The sequence below is a fragment of the Tamandua tetradactyla genome, chromosome 3, assembly GCF_023851605.1.
Source record: "Tamandua tetradactyla isolate mTamTet1 chromosome 3, mTamTet1.pri, whole genome shotgun sequence".
NCBI classification, from domain to species: Eukaryota; Metazoa; Chordata; class Mammalia; order Pilosa; family Myrmecophagidae; genus Tamandua; species Tamandua tetradactyla.
In genome coordinates, this window is record NC_135329.1 from 22,830,186 (window position 1) to 22,849,443 (window position 19,258).

General features: G+C 49.6%; 1 protein-coding gene across 5 annotated transcripts in view; it reads left to right on the plus strand.

Annotated features, from left to right (window-relative positions):
• BMP1 (bone morphogenetic protein 1) overlaps window positions 1-19,258 on the plus strand; it is a 53,352-nt gene that overhangs the window by 28,889 nt on the left and 5,205 nt on the right. For 2 of the 5 annotated variants that reach the window (XM_077152724.1, XM_077152727.1), the window contains 8 exons: window positions 7,603-7,719; window positions 7,987-8,132; window positions 8,283-8,478; window positions 9,186-9,311; window positions 10,206-10,366; window positions 10,786-10,966; window positions 15,136-15,261; window positions 18,993-19,120. In XM_077152724.1, coding sequence (XP_077008839.1) covers window positions 7,603-7,719; window positions 7,987-8,132; window positions 8,283-8,478; window positions 9,186-9,311; window positions 10,206-10,366; window positions 10,786-10,966; window positions 15,136-15,261; window positions 18,993-19,120 — 1,181 coding nt within the window. The other 3 variants (XM_077152725.1, XM_077152726.1, XM_077152728.1) reach the window with 3 other exon arrangements.

Sequence of the window (19,258 nt, forward strand, 5' to 3'; positions counted from 1 at the left end):
TTGAAATGTTTGGTAAAATTCCCTGTAAAGCCATCTGGACCTGGGCTTTACTGTACTGGGGAATTTTTTATTACTGATTTAATGTCTTTGTTACTAATTGGTCTGTTGAGATCTTGAGTCGGTGTAGATAGTTTGTGTGTTTCTGCTGGGAATTTATCCATTTCATCTAGGTTATCTAATTTACTGGCGTACAGTTATTCATAGTATCCTTTTATAGGCCTTTTTATTTCTCTGGGGTCAGTCGTAATTTCCCTTTTTAGTTGTTTGTGTTTTTTCTCTATTTTTTTTCAGTCTTGCTAAAGCTTTGTCAATTTTATTGATATTTTCAAAGAACCCACTTTTGGTTTTGTTGATTCTCTCTATTTTTTTTAATTCTCTATTTCATTTATCTATTCCCTAATCTTTATTTTCTTTTTTCTCCTCACTTTGGATTTAGTTTGTGCTTCTTTTTAATGTAGCCATTTAGAGCTATAAATTTTCCTCTCAGCACTCTCTTTGCTGCATCCCGTATGTTTTGGTATGTTGTGTTTTTATTTTCATTTGCCTCAAAATATGTCCTAATTTCCCTTGTGATTTCCTCTTTGACTCATGGTTGTTGAAGAGTATATTGCTTAATTTCCATATATATTAAATTTTTCTGTTTCTCCTGCTGCTGTTATTTCTAGTTTTATTTCATTGTGGTTAGAGAAGATTAACTGTGTGATTTTAATATTTTTAAATTTATCAATACTATTTTATGTCCTAATATATGGTCTATCCTTGAGAATGATGCCTGTGCACTTGAGAGGATTGTGTATTATATTGCTTTTTGGTGGCGTGGTCTCAATATATCTGTCGGGTCTAGTTGATATTATCATTCAAGTCTTCTGTTCCTCTTCTCTGTCTAGATGTTCTCTCTGTTATTGTAAGTGGTGCATTGAAGCCTCCTACTATTAATGTAGAACCATCCATTTCTCCCTTCAAATCTGTCAGTTAATTGCTTCATATATTTTAATACTCTATTGCTAAGTGCATATGTGTTTATAACTGTTTTATCTTCTAAATGAATCGACCCTTTCATCAATATATTATATCTTTCTTTGTCCCTATTAACAGTTTCTGATTTAAAGTCTGTGGCATGTGTATGGCCACCCCTGCTCTCTTTAGGTTCCATTTATATGGTGTATTTTTTCCATTGTTTTACTTTCCATCTACTTGTGTCTTTGAATTTAAAGTGAGTCTCTTGTAAATAGCATTTAGTTGAGTCGTGATTTTTAATCCATTTTGCCAATCTCTGCCTTTTGACTAGAGAGTTGAGCATATTTACATTTGAAGTAAATTCTGATAATGCAGGACTTACTTCTGCCACTTTGCTGTTTGGTTTTTGTAAGTCATAATTTTTTTGTCCCTCAAGTCTTCCGTTATGGCCTCTTTTTTTTTGGTATTTATTTGCTACTTTATAGTGAGTCCTTTAGAATACTTTTTCACGTCTTCCTGTACATATTTTTTTCTGATATTTTATTTGCGGTTATCATGAGGCTTAATTGTAATGCCCTAAATCTATAACAATCTTATGTGACTTGGCACCAACTTAAATTCATAATATATACACATTATGTTTCTGCATCCCACCTTTATGTTGTTCTTATTGTCAAAAATTACATATTTATACATTATGAGTCCAAAGCCATAGAATTATCATTATTTTTTATACATAGAAAGTGGAGTTAAAAACTAAAAATACAACAATACTGGTTTTTCTATTTATCTGTATCATTACCTTTGCTGGATATCCTTATTTCTTCATATGGCTTCCATCTATTGTCTGATGTCCTTTCCTTTCACCCAGAAGTATTCCCTTTAGTTTTTCTTGTGGGGTGAGGCTAGTGGTGACAAACTCCCTCAGCTGTTGTGTACCTGGAAATGTCTTAATCTCTCCTTCAGTTTTTTTTTTTTTTTTTTTTTTGCATGGGCAGGCACCGGGAATCGAATCCAGGCCTCTGGCATGGCAGGCAAGAAGTGTGCCACTGCACCACCATTGCCTGCCCTCTCCCTCATTTTTGAAAGACAATTTTGCAGGACGTAGTATCTTTTTTTTTTTACATGGGCAGGCACCGGGAATTGAACCCGGGTCCTCTGGCATGGCAGGCGAGCATTCTTGCCAGCTGAGCCACCGTGGCCTGCCCAGGACGTAGTCTTCTTGATTAGCAATATTTTGCTTTCATTATTTGAAATATTTCATCCCACTGCTTCCTGTCCTCCAATGGTTTCTGATGAGAAATTGTAACTTAATTTATTGAGACTCTTGTGCACAACACTTTGTTTCTCTCATGTGGTTTTCAGGATTTGCTCTTTTTCTTTGGCATTTGACAGTTTGATTATAATGTGTTTTTGTGTGGTTCTATTGGATTTGTCCTGTTCAGAGTTTGTCTATTGTCTTGGACGTGAATATTCATGTCTTTCACTAAACTTAGGAAGTTTTCTCACATTAATTCTTCCAATAGTCTCTATTCCCCATTTTCTCTTTCTTCTCCTTCTGGGACTCCCATAATATGTATATTGTTACACTTGATGGTGTTTCCCAGGTCTCTCATGTGCCATTCAATGTTTTTCACTCTATTTTCTTTTTGCTTCTCAGACTGGATAATTTCAATAGTCTTATCTGTGAGTTCACTGATTTTTATTCTGCCAGCTCCAATTAGCTATTGTACCCATCTAAGGAATTTTTTATTTCATTTATTGTAGTCTTCAACTTCAGTATTTCTGTTTGGTTCCTTTTTATGATTTCTATTTTTTACTGAAATTCTCTTTCTGTTCATCTATTATGTTACTGATTTCCTTTAGATCTTTGTGTTTTCTTTTAGCTCTTTGAATATATATATTTGGGGGAGGCGGGATCCAATGTCTGGAAATCAAACCCAGGTCTCCCACATGGAAGGTGAGTATTCTACCACTGAACCACCCATGCACCCTCTTTGAGTATAATTTAGGACTGTTTTTTAAAATCTTTATCTGTTATCTTCAGAGTCAGGTCTTCCTCATTGATGGTTTTTTTTGAATACATGGGCAGCACCGGGGATCAAACCCAGGTCCCCAGCATGTCAGCCAAGAATTCTGCCTGTGCCCCACCACTACACCACCCTTGTTGATGGTTTTTAATTGTTGTTGTTGTTTTTTTTTTTTTGCTTTGTTGCATGGACCATTGTTTTCCATTTCTTTGTATGCTTTGCAGTCTTTTTTTATTATAATTTTCTTATTAATTTTTTAAACATAACAAACACAAACATTTTTACCATATAATCATTTCATTCTACATATATAATCAGCAATTCACAATATCATCACATTATTATATACTCATCATCATGATCATTTCTTAGAACATATGTATCAATTCAGAAAAAGAAATAAAAAGAAACAAAAAAATTCATACATACCATACCCCTTACCCTTCCCTTTCATTGATCACTAGTGTTCTAGTTTGCTAGCTGCTGGAATGCAATACACCAAAACGGAATGGCTTTTAAAAGGGGGAATTTAGTGCATTGCTAGTTTACAGTTCTAAGGCTGAGAAAATGTCCCAATTACAACAAGTCTATAAAAATGTCCAGTCAAAAGCATCCAGGGAAAGATACCTTAGTTCAAGAAGGCCGATGAAGTTCAGGGTTTCTCCCTCTCATCTGGAAAGGCACATGGTGAACACGATCAGGGTTCCTCTCTCTGCTGGAAGGGCACGTGGCAAATATGGTGTCATCTGCTAGCTTACTCTCCTGGCTTCTGGTTTCATGAAGCTCCCTGGAAGGCGTTTTCCTTCTTCATCTCCAATAGACTCTCTGCTTCGTGGTGCTGCAGCATTCTCTGCTCTCTCTGAATCTCTTTCTCCAAAATGTTTCCTCTTTTATAGGACTCCAGTAAACCAATCAAGACCCACTCAAATGGGTGGAGACATGTCATCCCCTAATCCAGTTTAACAACCACTCTTGACTAAATCACATCAACCGGGAAGATGATCTCATTACAGTTTCAAATATACAGTATTGAATAAGGATTATTCTACCTTTAAGAAATGGGATTTATATCAAAACATGGCTTTTCTTAGGGGGCATACTTCCTTTCAAACCAACACAACTAGCATTTGTCTACTAAATTTATTTTAACATTTGTTCCCCCTATTATTTATTTTTAACCCATATGTTTTACTCATCTGTTGAAAAGGTAGACAAAAGGAGCATCAGACACAAGGTTTTCACAGTCACACAGTCACATTGCGAAAGCTATATCATTATACCATCATCTTCAAGAAACATGGCTTCGATGATAGAGGGAGGAGGGCTGAGGGCACAAATTAAATCAGAAAGAAAGATAGATGATAAAGACTGTGATGGTATAATCTAGGAATGCCTAGAGTGTATAATGATAGTGACTAAATGTACAAATTTAAAAACTGTTTTTGCATGAGGAAGAACAAAGGAATTTCATTACTGCAGGGTGCTGAAAATAGATGGTAATTAATATTTTAAAATTTTAACTTACATGTGAGACTAAAGCAAAAAATGTTTATTTGGTACAAAATTTATATTTTGACTAGTGCATTTCCTAATATAACTTATGTAGACAGCTTAACTGAATACCATAAGTGCATGGAACCTTGAGTAGGACATAAGATTTTGTTAGTTTGTCCAGAGTGATGCCCCAATAAATCCCAGAGTGATTTGAACAATGAATAAAAAAGTATTTGCAAAGTCCCCTTGGAGGGGGGAATGATGAGAAAGGGGGAAAATTCAACTTCTCCAAGTTAAATTCTTGATATTCTCACAATCAGTGGGAACAATCAAAGCTATAGGCTGAGCCCCCAATCTTGGGGTTTGTTCATATGAAACTTAACCCCACGAAGGATAGGTCAAGCCTACTTAAAATTAGGCCTAAGAGTCACCCCTAAGAGAACCTCTTTTGTTGCTCAGATGTAGCCTCTCCCTCCAGCCAACACAACAAGCAAACTCACCACCCTCCCCCTGTGTATGTGGAACATGACTCCCAGGGGTGTGGCCCTTCCTGGCAACGTGGGACAGAAATCCTGGAATGAGCTGAAACTTAGCATCAAGGGATTGAGAAAACCCCCAGAATGAGCTGAGACTCAGCATCAGGGAATTGAGAAAACCTTCTTGACCAAAAACGGGAAGAGTGAAATGAGACAAAATAAAGTGTCGATGGCTGACAGATTCCAGAGTTGAGAGGTTATCCTGGAGGTTATTCTTACGCATTAAATAGATAATCACCTTGTTATTCAAGATGTAATGGAGAAGTTGGAGGGAACTGCCTGAAAATGTGGAGCTATGTTCCAGTAGCCTTGTTTCTTGAAGATGATTGTATAATGATATAGCTTCCACAATGTGACTGTGTGATTGTGAAAACCTTGTGTCTGATGCTCCTTTTATCTACCTTATCAATAGACAAGCAAAACATATGGAATAACAGATGAGTAAAACATATGGAATAAAGATGATTAATAGGGGAAACAAATGTTAAATTTAGAGTGAAATGCTGGTGATAGGTGATGGGGAGGGGTGGGGTATTGTATGTGTGAATTTTTTTTCTGTTTTCTTTTTATTTCATTTTCTGAATAGATGTGAATGTTTCAAGAAATGCTCATGATGATGAATATGCAACTATGTGATGATATTGTGAATTACTGATTGTATATGTAGAACGGAATGATGAAAAGTTACAAATGTTTGCATTTGGTGTTTTTTGGTATTTAAAAAAATTTTTAAATTAATTTAAAAAAAAAGAAACATGGCTTCTCGAACACAGTTCTACATTTTCAGGCAGTTCCCCCCAACCTCTCCATTACACCTTAACTAAAAAAGGTGATATCTTTTTAATGCATAAGAATAACCTCCAGGATAACCTCTCAACTCTATTTGGAATCTCTCAGCCATTGACACTTTATTTTGTCTCATTTCACTCTTCCCCCTTTTGGACGAGAAAGTTTTCTCAATATCTTGATGCTGAGTCCTGGTTCATTCCAGGATCTCTGTCCCACGTTGCCAGGAAGGTCCGCACCCCTGGGAGTCATGTCCCATGTAGAGAGGGGGAGGGCGGCGAGTTTGCTTGTTGTGTTGGCTGAGAGAGGCTTTGCAGTCTTTTGTTGCACACTGTACATTTTAACATTTTAATGTATCTCTGGAGTATATTCACTGGGGTGTCTGTTCCTTTAGCTTGTATCCTGCTAGTGTTATGACACTTGAATGCCAAGAGCTAACACACACGCAGACATAGACACACACAAGAAAACACCTTTCCCAGTTTTTGTGGATTGGCCTGCCAGCCTTCAGAGCTTAGCTTGTCTTACAATGAGGTTAAAAACAGCCTGAAATGAAAACATCAGGTCCTGCCTATTCTTCTACATATGTGACTCTAAGTATTCCTCTGTTTACATGGATCTGAATATCCCCTTTTCCCCTAGGAAATAGTGTTTCTTCCTCTTCCTAGGTGTTACACTCTGTGTCCCACCGCCAGCAGTCCTTTGACCCAGGAAGCTATGAGTTGACCATTATCCTAAAGCATTCTAGCTGCCCTGTGATGCACCTTTCCATGCGGAGCAGGTTCTGGGATGGTGAGGCTTTGGTGAGCCTCCTGGTTCGGTCTTTCAGACTGCCACCAGACAGACTGGCACAGACATACATGCACCGTAGTACGTGCACAAGTGTTACTTTGCTCCTTCTGGATCTGTGGCCAGGGATCCACCCTGGGAGTAGGGGCTGGCTCTGCACCAGTTCAGTGAAGTGGATTGGAGAGGGTCCAGCAAAGGCACTGTGAGAGGCTACAATTTTAAGTTGCTTTTTTCTTGATTTGGCACTTACCCTGTTCCTGCAGTCTTTTAATTAATTATTTTCTGACAGCTCTTGCTTGTTGTTTAAGGTTTCTGTGAGGGGATGGAACTTGAGCGTCTCACTTGCCGCTTTGGTGATGTCCATCTTCCTGATAAATTCTTGCGCAGATGGCCAGTCTCACCCACTTGTGTTGATTCATATTGATTTGTTTTCCTTTGTTTTTCCAAAAGAAACATTTTCTGACTAGTCCCCAGATTCTGGGATTTATTTAGGGTGCTGATGCATCATAGGCATTTGATCAAATGAAAACATTTATATGAAAGCATTTTTGCAATGTCCAAAGCTTTGCTCGCTTCTGAATTTTTACCTCTTTGCATGGAGGTCAAATAAGAAAAGGTAAGTAATGATGATAATATGCTTGTAAAAAAGTAAATAAAACACACGTATAGTCAGTTACTGTGAGGATCCACCTTTATGCAGAGAAACAGACCCATATCCTATCCCTCAAGTGCCTGAAATCTTTAAGAAGCTGAACTTTGGGCTTGTGCCCCCCTGGGAGTATTGGCCAGGTGGGCGGTGCCTGCAAGGCTTTTCAAAGACTCCTGGGAAGACTGTGCCGGGGAATGGGGGTGTCACAGACTAGAACAGAAGCCCTGACCACCCCCCCACCCCCCCACCCCTGCCGCAGAGCAGTGAGTGGGCTTCCCAGAGGTATAGGCCTGGCTTCGGAAGGGGGAGAGGGGCCCGCTGCGTGGCCCTCACCGCTCCTCTGTCCGCACTGTTCGCGCAGGCCGGTTCTGCGGGGGCAAACTCCCCGAGCCCATCGTTTCCACCGACAGCCGCCTCTGGGTTGAATTCCGCAGCAGCAGCAACTGGGTTGGAAAGGGCTTCTTCGCTGTCTATGAAGGTACTGAGGAAGGGTGAAGAGGAGGGGAGTCAGTTACGAGGTCCGTGGGAAAATTAGAATGACTCCGTCCTGGCACCCTGCAGGGTGAGAGTCGGGGGAGGGTAGGTGGGGGGGGGGGGGGTCCACAAGGGAGCAGAGAGGACAGCGGGGTTGGCTGGGGCTGGGGGGGTGATGGGGTGGGGGTGGGGTCGTGGTTTGGGGGGCTCTCAAGCACGGCAGCGCTTTCTCACCCACCTCCCGTTCCCGTCTCGCCCTGTGTCCCCACAGCCATCTGCGGGGGTGATGTGAAAAAGGACAATGGTCACATCCAGTCACCCAATTACCCAGATGATTACCGGCCCAGCAAAGTGTGCATCTGGAGGATCCAGGTGTCCGAAGGCTTCCACGTGGGGCTCACGTTCCAATCCTTCGAGGTGTGTCGGGCACCCTCTGACCACCCCCCACCCCCCCACCCCCGCTCTTCCCCAGGACAGCCCAGCCCTCCACGGGCTTCCGGGTTGGGGGGGGGGGGGGGCCGGCGGCCGCAGCGCCCCCTGCTGACGGGCGCCCTGCCTGGCGTCCAGATCGAGCGCCACGACAGCTGTGCGTACGACTACCTGGAGGTGCGCGACGGGCACAGCGAGACCAGCAGCCTCATCGGGCGCTACTGCGGCTACGAGAAGCCCGACGACGTCAAGAGCACGTCCAGCCGCCTCTGGCTCAAGTTCGTCTCAGATGGTTCCATTAACAAGGCTGGCTTTGCCGTCAACTTTTTCAAAGGTGCCTCCTCCTATATCCCCTGACCCGTTCTCACCCCCGTGACCAGTTGGCTTCACTAGCTCGCCCAACACACGGACTCTTAATTCCATTAAGATCCTAGGGCCCTGCACCCAGGGTGTCTATTCTGGGGGGAAGAGACGAACCCAGTTGAAAAACTGGATAAATGATGGAGTAAATGGCATAACTTAAATAAAAGTAGCTGACCCATGCTAAGGGCTCAGCAGTGAATTAAAATAATCCAGGAGTTCCCCAAAGTCCAAGAGTCTGTATAGAGGAGACACCAATGAGGAGTAGAGGCAGGAAGCGCTCCAAAGCCCAAGGAGGAAGCAAGGCAGCACGGGTTCCTTAGCTATGGGACCTGGGGCAAGGTATCCTATAACCTCATTTCCTCATCTGTAAAATGGGGAGAGTAATGGCCCCTCCCTTGCAGGCTTGGCATAAAGACTGAAGGATAAGTGAAAGAATAGTACTTAGCTCAGGACATGGCGTGAGAGGGGTAGCTGGAAATGATGGTACAAGGTAGGGCAGGGAGGCCCAGACCTCAGAGCTGAGTGGACAGGACACAAGTGGCTCAGAGCTGACCTCACTCCTGCCTGCCACCAGAACGGGTCTGCGGATGGTCGTAGGAAGCCCGAGGGGCCCTGGACTTGACCTTCACGCAGAGGGCGGGAGAAGGAACCAGGCCACTCTTTCCTTCCATCCGGCAGAGGTGGACGAGTGCTCTCGGCCCAACCGCGGGGGCTGCGAGCAGCGGTGCCTCAACACCCTGGGCAGCTACAAGTGCAGCTGTGACCCTGGGTACGAGCTGGCCCCGGACAAGCGCCGCTGTGAGGGTAAGTGCCCCCCAAACTGCCTCAGGCTCCCGTTCCTCCCCCACCCTAGTGGTGCCAGCCAAGGTTGCTTATGCCCTTGGGCAGGTCCCTTCCAGGAAAAGCTAGACGGATTTCTAGCATGTTTTTAATCGTAACTCCTGATAAGAAATACATTTTATTTTGCAACCCGAAGCACACTTTTGCTATGTGTAGTGAGCTCTGGTATTTTAAATTTTTCATTCTTCTTCTTCTCCTCCTCCTTCTCCTCTTCCCTCCCCTCTCCTTCGTTTTTTTTAACCGCTAATCTTGACTTGCTAATTGATTTCACCACACCCCCAGCGGGTCATGATCCACAATTTGGAAACCACTGTCCTCGGAGTGGCACTGAGCTCCAGCCTCTCTCAGTGCACGGTCTTGAAATGCTGGTGAAAATCACATCCTGGCTCACCAGCTCCGGCCAGCCTGACGTCCTTGCTGCCTAGCTGTCTTTTTACCTCCCTCTGAACAGCTCCCTCTCCCATTCCTCCCGTTTCTCACTGTCCACCTGCAGTGCTTTCACTGACCCCTCACCCCTCCTCCTCCCTCTTAGCAGACACCCAGGGCCTGCCGTTCTCTGGCAGAGAAAATAGAAATGGCCACACCTGTCCTCCTCACCACCCTCCACTCCCACTTCTTGGCTCACCTCTGAAGCACCCACCCTCGCCCTGCCTCCTTCCCACCCGTCCCGGGGCAATCAGACATGATTCCCTGGGGCTACTGGGAATCCATACACTCCCATCTCCAAAATGCACCCCAGCTCCTAGCTTCTCCTGGGCTGTTCCAAGTGTTCCTTCCTAGGAGAGGACTTGCATGCTTCATGCCCTTCCCTAGAGCAGGAGCCCTTGGCACACGATGCCACCTCCCTTGTGTCCCCAGCTGCCTGTGGCGGATTCCTCACCAAGCTCAACGGCTCCATCACCAGCCCCGGCTGGCCCAAGGAGTACCCTCCCAACAAAAACTGCATCTGGCAGCTGGTGGCCCCCACCCAGTACCGCATCTCCCTGCAGTTCGACTTCTTTGAGACTGAGGGCAATGATGTGAGTGCCCACCGGGGCTGAGGAAGGGCGGAAGGCCTGAGATGTGGGGGCTTGGTGCCGTGCAGGCTTCCTACCCCTCTACAGGCAGAAATACCCGAGGCATGTAGGGGAGGAGAGACTGCGCCCGGGTCAGGAAGCCAGGGAGGCTCAGGGAGGAGAGCCTGGAAGGACGCTTGAGTCAGGGAAGCCTGTGGGGTGAGGGAGGGCTTGGGGCTGGCGCAGGGCTCATGTGGGGAGCATGAGAGGGTCCGGTGGGCGGGAGCAGGAGGTGTGCGGGTGGCACCATTCCAAATTGTTCCATTTGGTAAAGCAAGTAGTGAAAGGCTAAAGAATTCACACAGCGGGGCGCGTCCCCAGGGAGGGAGTGGTCAGGAGAGGCCTCCTGGAGGAGGCAGACCTGGAGCTGTGCGCCCCTGCAGGTGTGCAAGTATGATTTCGTGGAGGTGCGCAGCGGACTCACGGCCGACTCCAAGCTGCACGGCAAGTTCTGTGGCTCCGAGAAGCCTGAGGTCATCACCTCCCAGTACAACAACATGCGTGTGGAGTTCAAGTCGGACAACACTGTCTCTAAGAAAGGCTTCAAAGCCCACTTCTTCTCAGGTAACCTAGGGCTCTCCAGCTCCGAACCCTCCCTCCTTCAGAGGACGGAGCCCCGTTCTCCCTGCTCCTGCCCTCCCCAGCGCCCCCACCCGAGCCTGAGCCCGGCCCGCCCTCTGCTGCCCGGCCCTAGCCCCGGCCCCCAGGCCGTCCCGAACCAGCTCCCCTGGCAGTTTGTACCCCATTCTTTCTGAGGCCCTTGGGGACCTACTGGAGCTGGACCTGGTGAGGATGCTGATTTGAAGGGAGAGGGCATTCCAGGTACCAGGTACAGGGCGTGAGAGAGGCAGGCCCTGGGAACAGGGAGTTCCATCTGGCCAGAGAACACAGGGGGCCAAAGGGGAGGAGGGTGTTTGGATCGGACACCAAGGGCATATGATCTGGCAGCGGCCGGACCTCCAATCCGAGCCTGCAGCAAGCCAAGCGGGGTTCGTCCGGGGGCCTCCAAAAGAGATGAGGTGCTTCCCTTCCTTCCACACCAAAGTCTTCCAGCCCCCCTCGGGCCAAACGGTGCGGGGCTTCAGACCCCATTAGCCTAGTTTGCTGAGAGCTGCCCCACCAAAAATCCTGGGGCTCGAGACCCTTGGCCGGGTCTGGCTGTTCCTTGGCCCCGGCTTTAGGGCAGTCTCAAGTTGTCAGCAGCCCCTGCCCAGCTTCTCTGAGCTGAATCCCCAGGGGACCCAGGAGACCTGTCCCCTACTTTATTTTTAATCCCTCAGTCCTTTGCCCTGTGTTAGGCTGTAAGGCAGCCAGGGTCCTGCAGAGGCAATAAGCCCTGGTACTAGGACAGTGCAGGGCAGGAGCTCTGTGGGTGTGGGGCAGAGTGGGAGCCCTGTGGGCTGGTTGGAGCAACAGAGGGTGGACTTGTGGAAAAGTGACCAGAGACCCTCATCCCCATCATGCCTGGCGGGGCTGGGCAGGGGGCAGGCAGGAAGGCAGTTGCAGCACTCTACACTGAGCTCCTGCCATGAAGGTCCACACTGCCTTCCTGCCCGCCCTCCTTTACCCAGGGCCCTGCATCCTCGAGCCCCCATGTGGCTGTCCTGCACCCCCATCTGCCCTGCCTGGATGCCATGCTCAACCCCCTGTGCACTGGTTCCCTGCTTGGCATGGCCTGCCATGCTGCTCTGCTTAAAATGCCCCTTTTGCCATCTGCCCAAAGCCCCCTTTCCCACTGCTTGCTGAGACCCCACCCCACCCCCACCACTGCAATGCAAATCCCTTTCCGCCCTGTGACTACCTGGAACTCCCACAAGGTGCCCCCAGAGGGCTGGCGGGGTGTCACATCTACAGGGGGGTGGGCGCTGCCCCAGGAAAACCATTACCTGCTTACTCTCGTCTCTTCCTGCCCTTCTGTTGCTTCAGTCCGGGGGGGCGGGGCACCGACACTTTACATCTGCCAGGCCTAGCGCCCAGTGTTCTCCACCATCATGCCCTGCCCTGGCAGGACACCGTGCCCACCCACCCTCAGCCCTGCACAAACACACACCCACACCCATGCACACCCACACACATGCATTGCCCCATCGCACAAGAAACCTGCAGAGGAGCCCCACCGGGGGGCGTCAAGGTTCAGCCCTCGGGGCATGGGGCATCTGACTCTGCCCCCCCAGGAGGGGGTCTATTTTGGACTTTTTGGGACACCCATCGAGGAGACCCTAAGCCAAGAAGGAGAAGAAAGAGCCTGGAAGACCTTCAGTCTGACCCCAGCCAGCTTCCGGGGCATTTGGGCACTGTAGGGTGAGTGCCTTCTCCTTGTCTGGGCCCGTGTCCATCCCCCCCTGCTCTGCCACTCCTGCAGCCTGCTCCCCTGGCTCCCAGGTGAGGCCCCTCCACTCCCACTCTCCACCCACGTGGGGTGCGAAAGCAGGCCTTCCCTTAAGACTTGCTTTTCTTTCATTCAGTCATTCAGTCATTCACTTATGCATTCATTCATTAGTCATTCATTCATTCGGCAAGTATTAATTTTACCACTATTGTGTGCCAGACACTGTACTAGGCTTTTGGGGTGCAAATATAAGTAAGGCATGGGGGTCAAAACATGTCAGAGAAATCTTTGCTTAGTCTGTGAAAAAGTCCCTGAAGGCTCCCAGCATGGTCTGCCTCCTCGGAGGCCCCGGAAACAGAGGGTCACTGAGATTTCCTCAGTGACTCCCCAGAGGGGGTCGTAGGCTGCTCCCTACCCCCCCCCCCCATTCCTGTATGGCTAGTGTGAACCAGCTCCAGGGCACCCTCCGTCATTGACCCCCTGATGCTCTGAGCACAGAGCCCTTGGGCAGGGACTTGGGGACTCTGCCTCTTGATCCTGGATTTCTGCGGACCCTAAGGGGTCTGGCCTACCTAAGAATGGGCTGGAGAAGCAGGGCTCCCTGGGAGCCGATGCTCCGAACCGCAGGCACCACTGCTGATCCAGACCAGGGACAGGGCCCCACGCCCAGGCCACCTGGCCATCTGAATGGCAGAAGCCATCTTTCAACCTCACGGTTCCCCTCTGGAGTTCTGGGTGTCCTTTGCATCAACACATCTCCTCTGATCACCTGCCTAGAGCCAGGCACACTGGACTGAACACGACCTCCCTGAGAATGTGGGTGTGACCCATGTACAACAGTGATAACGTGTACCTCTGTGTGTCAGTGCACATGTGTGTGAGTTCACTCGAGAGTGTGTGAGTATGCCTGGATCCACGGGTCTGTGTGTCTCTGCAATTGTGTGTCTTTGCATCCATGGCTGCGTCTGTCTACCTGGGCATGTGTATCTATATCCTTGTGTGTAAATGCCTGTCTCTGTGTTTATAATCACACGTGGGAGTAAGTAGCGTGTATCTCATGTGTGCACCTGGACGCACCTGTGGATGGGTGATGATGTGTGCGTGTGGTTGTGTTTTGATGTCTGCACATGTGTCTCCTGTTTGTGTGTGTGTGTGTGTGTGGATGATATGTATCCATGCCTGAGCGTCCGTGCATGTGCACAGATATGCCTGTAGATCGGGTCAGTGCTTCTCCTCGGATGACATACATGAACGGAGTCGTGAGGAGGTGCTTTCCCTGTGGGTGTGTTTGTGTTTGAGCCTGTGTGTCTGTGTCTAACACACTCTACAGATGCAGCAGCCCGAATGAGAGAGAGCAGAGTTCCCAGCCCGGCCCTCCCTTTTGGTGGCTGCACCCCCGCCACCGATGACTCTCCTTTCTCTCCTTCCCTACTGCGCAGACCTCCAGGCCTTCTCCTTGCCACCAGCTCCTTCCCCCACCCCCTGTCGCTGGGCCTTCTCCCACCTGGCTGCGCCCCCCAAGACCTGGCCGTCCTGCATGTGTGTTCCCGCCTCCCCCGCCCTGCCCTGTAGATCGCCTCAGAGGCCCTCGGCCTGGTTTTCACTGCTTTCCCTCCCTGGCCCCTGCCCTTCACCCCCACCCCTTGGTCCCTTTTCTCCTTCTCTCTGTCGTTTCAGAAAAGAGGCCGGCTCTGCAGCCCCCTCGGGGACGCCCCCATCAGGTCAAATACCGAGTGCAGAAAAGAAACCGGACCCCCCAGTGAGGCCTGCCAGGCCTCCCGGACCCTTTGTTACTCAGGAACCTCACCTTGGACGGAATGGGATGGAGGCCTTGGTGCCCACCCCTCCCCTCCACTCTGCCATTCCGGCCTGCCTCCTGGCCGGACAGAACTGGTGCTCTCCTCTTCTCCCCTGTCCCCCCTCACGCGGACAGGAGACCCTTCCCCGGCCCCCACCCCCTCCCATTTTGATGGTGTCTGTGACATTTCCTGTTGTGAAGTAAAAGAGGGACCCCTGCGTCCTGCTCCTTTCTCTTGCAGTCTGCTTGTCCGTGTGTCTGTTTTTCCACTTGTCCATCTGTCCAGTAAGCAGGTAATGGTAGAGGGTTCCCATGCTGATCAGCTCAGGACCACCCCCGCCCCCTGCCCTTCCTCCACCCCATTTCTACCTTCTCTCCCCACAGTGGAGACTCGAGGGTCCACAGCTGGGCCCCACTCAGCTGGTTTGCTTGGTGCACTGCCCGGGACCCCCACTGCCTTGGCCTCCCCCCGCCAAGCAGCCCCGCTGGCCGTTGTGCTCTCGTGGGGGGAGGAAGCCCAGCCAGGCCTCCTGCTGCCCCTGGGGTGTTCCAGGCCTCGGCCCTGCACAGACGTGGGGTCTGCCCTTGTTTGCTCCCCGCCCCCAGACAAGGACGAGTGCTCCAAGGATAACGGCGGCTGCCAGCAAGACTGCGTCAACACATTTGGCAGCTACGAGTGTCAGTGTCGCAGCGGCTTCGTCCTCCACGACAACAAGCATGACTGCAAGGAAGGTAAGGACTGCGCTGAGATGGACAGTGATCCTGCTGGTGCCCAGAGCCTTCCGGGGCACCTGCCCCGTCTGGGCTTGGAGGACAGTGCTGGGGGAGTGGCAGGGCAGAGCATGCCCGGATGCGAGTGACCTCTGAGGTCCCCCACCTGGTGCATGGGCCCCCCTCCCCCTCCAGCAGATCCAAGCCACATGTACTGCCAGTCTCCCTTTGAATATGTCCAGAGACGTGGAGCTCACCACTGGCCCAGACAACCTGTTCCATTTTTAGGCTCTTCTGTAATGTTGCGCCCCCTGGACCCCGCCCCGCCGGCTGAGATGGGAGAGTGGTTAAGAGCACAGACTCTGGGGCCAGACTGCCAGGCTTAGCTACTGTGTGCACTTGAGCACCTTACTCTGTCTGCACCTCAGTGTGCTCCTGTATAAAATGTCGATAATGGTCCCTACCTTGGAGAGTTGTTGGATGCTGGACAGTGCTGTGAGCAGAGCCTGGCTTATAGCCAGCACCATCATTTATGGATGTTAGTTGTCACTGGTCATGCCCTCTGGAGACACTGCCTTCCTGACAGGGCAGCCCTGCCAATATTTGAAAACAGCTTTCATGTCATCGTCCATATCATCTGATACCTCTTTGGACCTAACACCATACTGGCCTGCTCTGAGTCGTTAATTCTGGTGTCGTCCCTGCCTGCTGGGGACGTACGGTTCCTACCTGCTGGGGACATACAGTCCAGGCGGCACCATACGGGGCAAGTGCTATGACTCTTGCTTCTGCCACTTAATGTCTGTGTGACTTCGGGTAATTGCTTAACCTCTCTGGGCTTCAGTATTCTCATCCAAAAATGAGAAAAATGATAGCGGCTATACAAGGTACTAAGATTTATATATCTTGCTCTGAGCACTTAGAACAGTGCCTGGTAAATGACTCTTTTACCATTATTAGATGGGCAAGCAAGGTTTAAATAAATAAGTCCCTTACCATAGGATTGAAGCATTCAACAAAGAACCAATGGGCTTCCAACCCAAGTTTCCCAAATAGGGGCTGATTGACTTACAGAGCCCCCCACATTTTTTTTTTAATCTAGAGGAGACTCTTTTAGTTTCCTAAGGCTATCATAGCAAAGTGCCCCAAATTGTGTGTCTTAAAACAACAGAAATTTATTCTCTCACAGTTCTGGAGGCCAGTTGTCCAAAGCAAAGGTGTCGGCCAGCCAGGCCCCCTTTGGGGTCTGTTTAGGAAAGAATAGTCCCGTGCTCACTCCTGGCTCCTGCGTGTGCTCAGTAGTCCTTGGCATGCCTTACCTCTGTCTCCATCGCCACACAGCCATCTGCTCTCTCGGTCTCTGTCTCTCTTCTCCCTTCTTTTAAGGACATCAGTCATATGGAATTAAGGACCCACCCTACTCCAGTATGACTTCATTTTAACTAATGCCATCTGAAATGATCCTATTTCCAAACAGGGTTACATTCGGAGGCACTGAAGATTAGGATGTTGTCAACATATCTTTTTAAGGGGACACAGTTCAACCCATAATGGGACCTTTTTCTGATGTTTCTATGATAAAAGACAGTTTAGGTAAATAGTATCAACAAGGTATTCCCGAGAGGATTTAAACTTCTTGGCCAGATGATCTATTCATATCTCTGATTTGCTTTAGAAGCATTCATTGTTCCTACTCAAATTATAGGATAGGGCAGTGCAACGGTGGCTCAGTGGCAGAATTCTCACCTGCCATGCTGGAGACCTGGGTTTGATTCCCAGAGCCTGCCCATGTGGGGGGAAAAAAAATATATATATATATATGTATATATATGATAATTGCACCTCAGTCAGTATTCTCCAACCCCTTCTGAGTTTCCAGCAGCGTGCAAAGCTCTGTAGGAGCAACTAGATAGGCGTCCCCCTGCTCCCAAGGAGAGTGCATTCTAGCTGGGGAAAGAAGTGGATGTGCAAGGAGAAACGAGAGCGCATGGAAGCCCAGCGTGTCAGTGGGGCGGGGGCGGGGGTGGAGGTGTGAGAGCACAGATGGGTGGGGAAGCAGCTGACGGTGCCAATGGGAGAGATTCAGGGGCTTGCCCCGGCTCCACCAGGACCCCTGGGTGGCCTTGAGCAGGAAGCTGCCCCTGTCTGGGCCCTCGTGACTGAGCCATTCATTTTACAAGCCTCGGTGGCAGGCACAGGTGTGTGGCCTGCACTCCAATCATCCCATTTCCCTCCCGGGACACTGTCAGGCACTGGTTGCCCCTTTTTCCTCAAAGGGCCCTGTCGGGTTGGATGATAACAAGTAATGGCCATTGGTTTTTCGGCTGGAGTTTGTGGGGCCTTGCTTTTCAGGGCCGAAGCCAGATTGCATTGGATTGAGGAGCCACAAGTAGTGAGAGGCGTGATCGCAGGTTTTCTTAAAGGCATGGCTGAAAAGAAAACGGGAGGGGTAGGGGGTGGAGGGGAATCAGGTCATGGGAGAGCTGTTTGAGGAGGGACAAAGCTTAGGGAGGCTCAGAGGCTGGCTGAGGTGGCAGAGAGAGTGAGGGCGATGGTGGGTAATTTGTAGGAGGGCACCTGTGGGCAGCAGTGGACCCACCCTCCTCACAGGAGAATGTATCCCCAGCAGACAGGAGGGATACCTTGTCCTAGGAAACTAGAGGAAAGGAGGGAAGGCGGAGGCAGGTAAGGCAATTGTGCAGGTCAGGAAGTTGAAGTAGTTCATGCCTGAGGGGCCTGATTTCCAGTGGGGCGCTGGGGGTGGGGGTGGAGTAGGAGGTGCCGCTGTGCAAGATTGGGAGTTGAGATGGGGACTTGAGGAGAGCGCTGAGGATGGGGCACAGGTGCCCAGGAGCTGGCTAAGGACAATTCAAAGCGGATCAAGTGGCTCGGGGCTCCAGCTGAAGCCGGAGACTGTGGGTGGGGTCTCCTAAGATGATACAGTATAAGGACAGGGGACAAGGCCATTGAGGGTGGGGATGAGCAGTTTGGGTGATCAGCCATACAGTCCAGCCGGATAGAGAAGCAAGTTAAGTCAACCAAGGAGATTGTATTGGGAGAAAACTGAAAGTTCCAGACCATGGAGGGCTCTGTGAAGTTGAGTAACTTCAGGAAGTAGATTCTGATCAGGCTGTAAGAATCGGGGATGCCAAAGAGAGGGTAATGCATTTGTAGTATTGAGAAATGTCAGAGGATGACACACGCTGGGACGCGTGCCTGAAGGGGAAGGGAGAGAGAAACCAGTGGAGCTGGGAAGGTTGAGGAACTGAGAGGCCATTATGTTGGACAGACTGTCTGCGTGTTTGCTCACATCACTAGGATGACAGCAAGAGTGAGGAATGGAGAGAAGCACCGAGTCAGGTGTCAAAGTCTTCTGTGAAATGTGGAGGAATGGCAGGAGGTCAGAAGATGAGAACATCAGGGAAGGGCAGAGGGAGGAGTGGCCAGATGGCATGGGCCCCAGAGGTCCAGGGGTTACGTACAGGAGTCTGTGATGGCAACTCCCATGGTCTCTGGCATCAGTTCCACTGCTAGTAGGAGCCTCAGTTATGGCTTCTTTTAGAACCAGCCAGCTAGATTCTCCCCAAGCAAGGTGACTAAAGGAGAGGTAATGGCGGTCTTCAGTGCAACTTTTAAGTGGGGGGATAGAGAAAGAAGAAGAAAGGGGAGGGTGGGGGAAGGGCCTTTCTTCCTACGGGGTATGGGAGCATCAGAGTCCCTGCTGATCTCCCCCTCCCACTCACTTCCCACAGCTGGCTGTGACCACAAGGTGACATCCACCAGCGGCACCATCACTAGCCCCAACTGGCCTGACAAATATCCCAGCAAGAAGGAGTGCACCTGGGCTATCTCTAGCACCCCTGGGCATCGGGTCAAGCTGGTAAGTTGCCCACTCCCCACCTGCACGCACACACCTGCTCCCTCCATGCAGCCTGGCCACCACCTTTCCCCCTTCTAAGCCATGAATGAGTCAGAGGCACTGCCTGGAGCGGTGCAGGCTGCAGACCGGGCAGCGTGG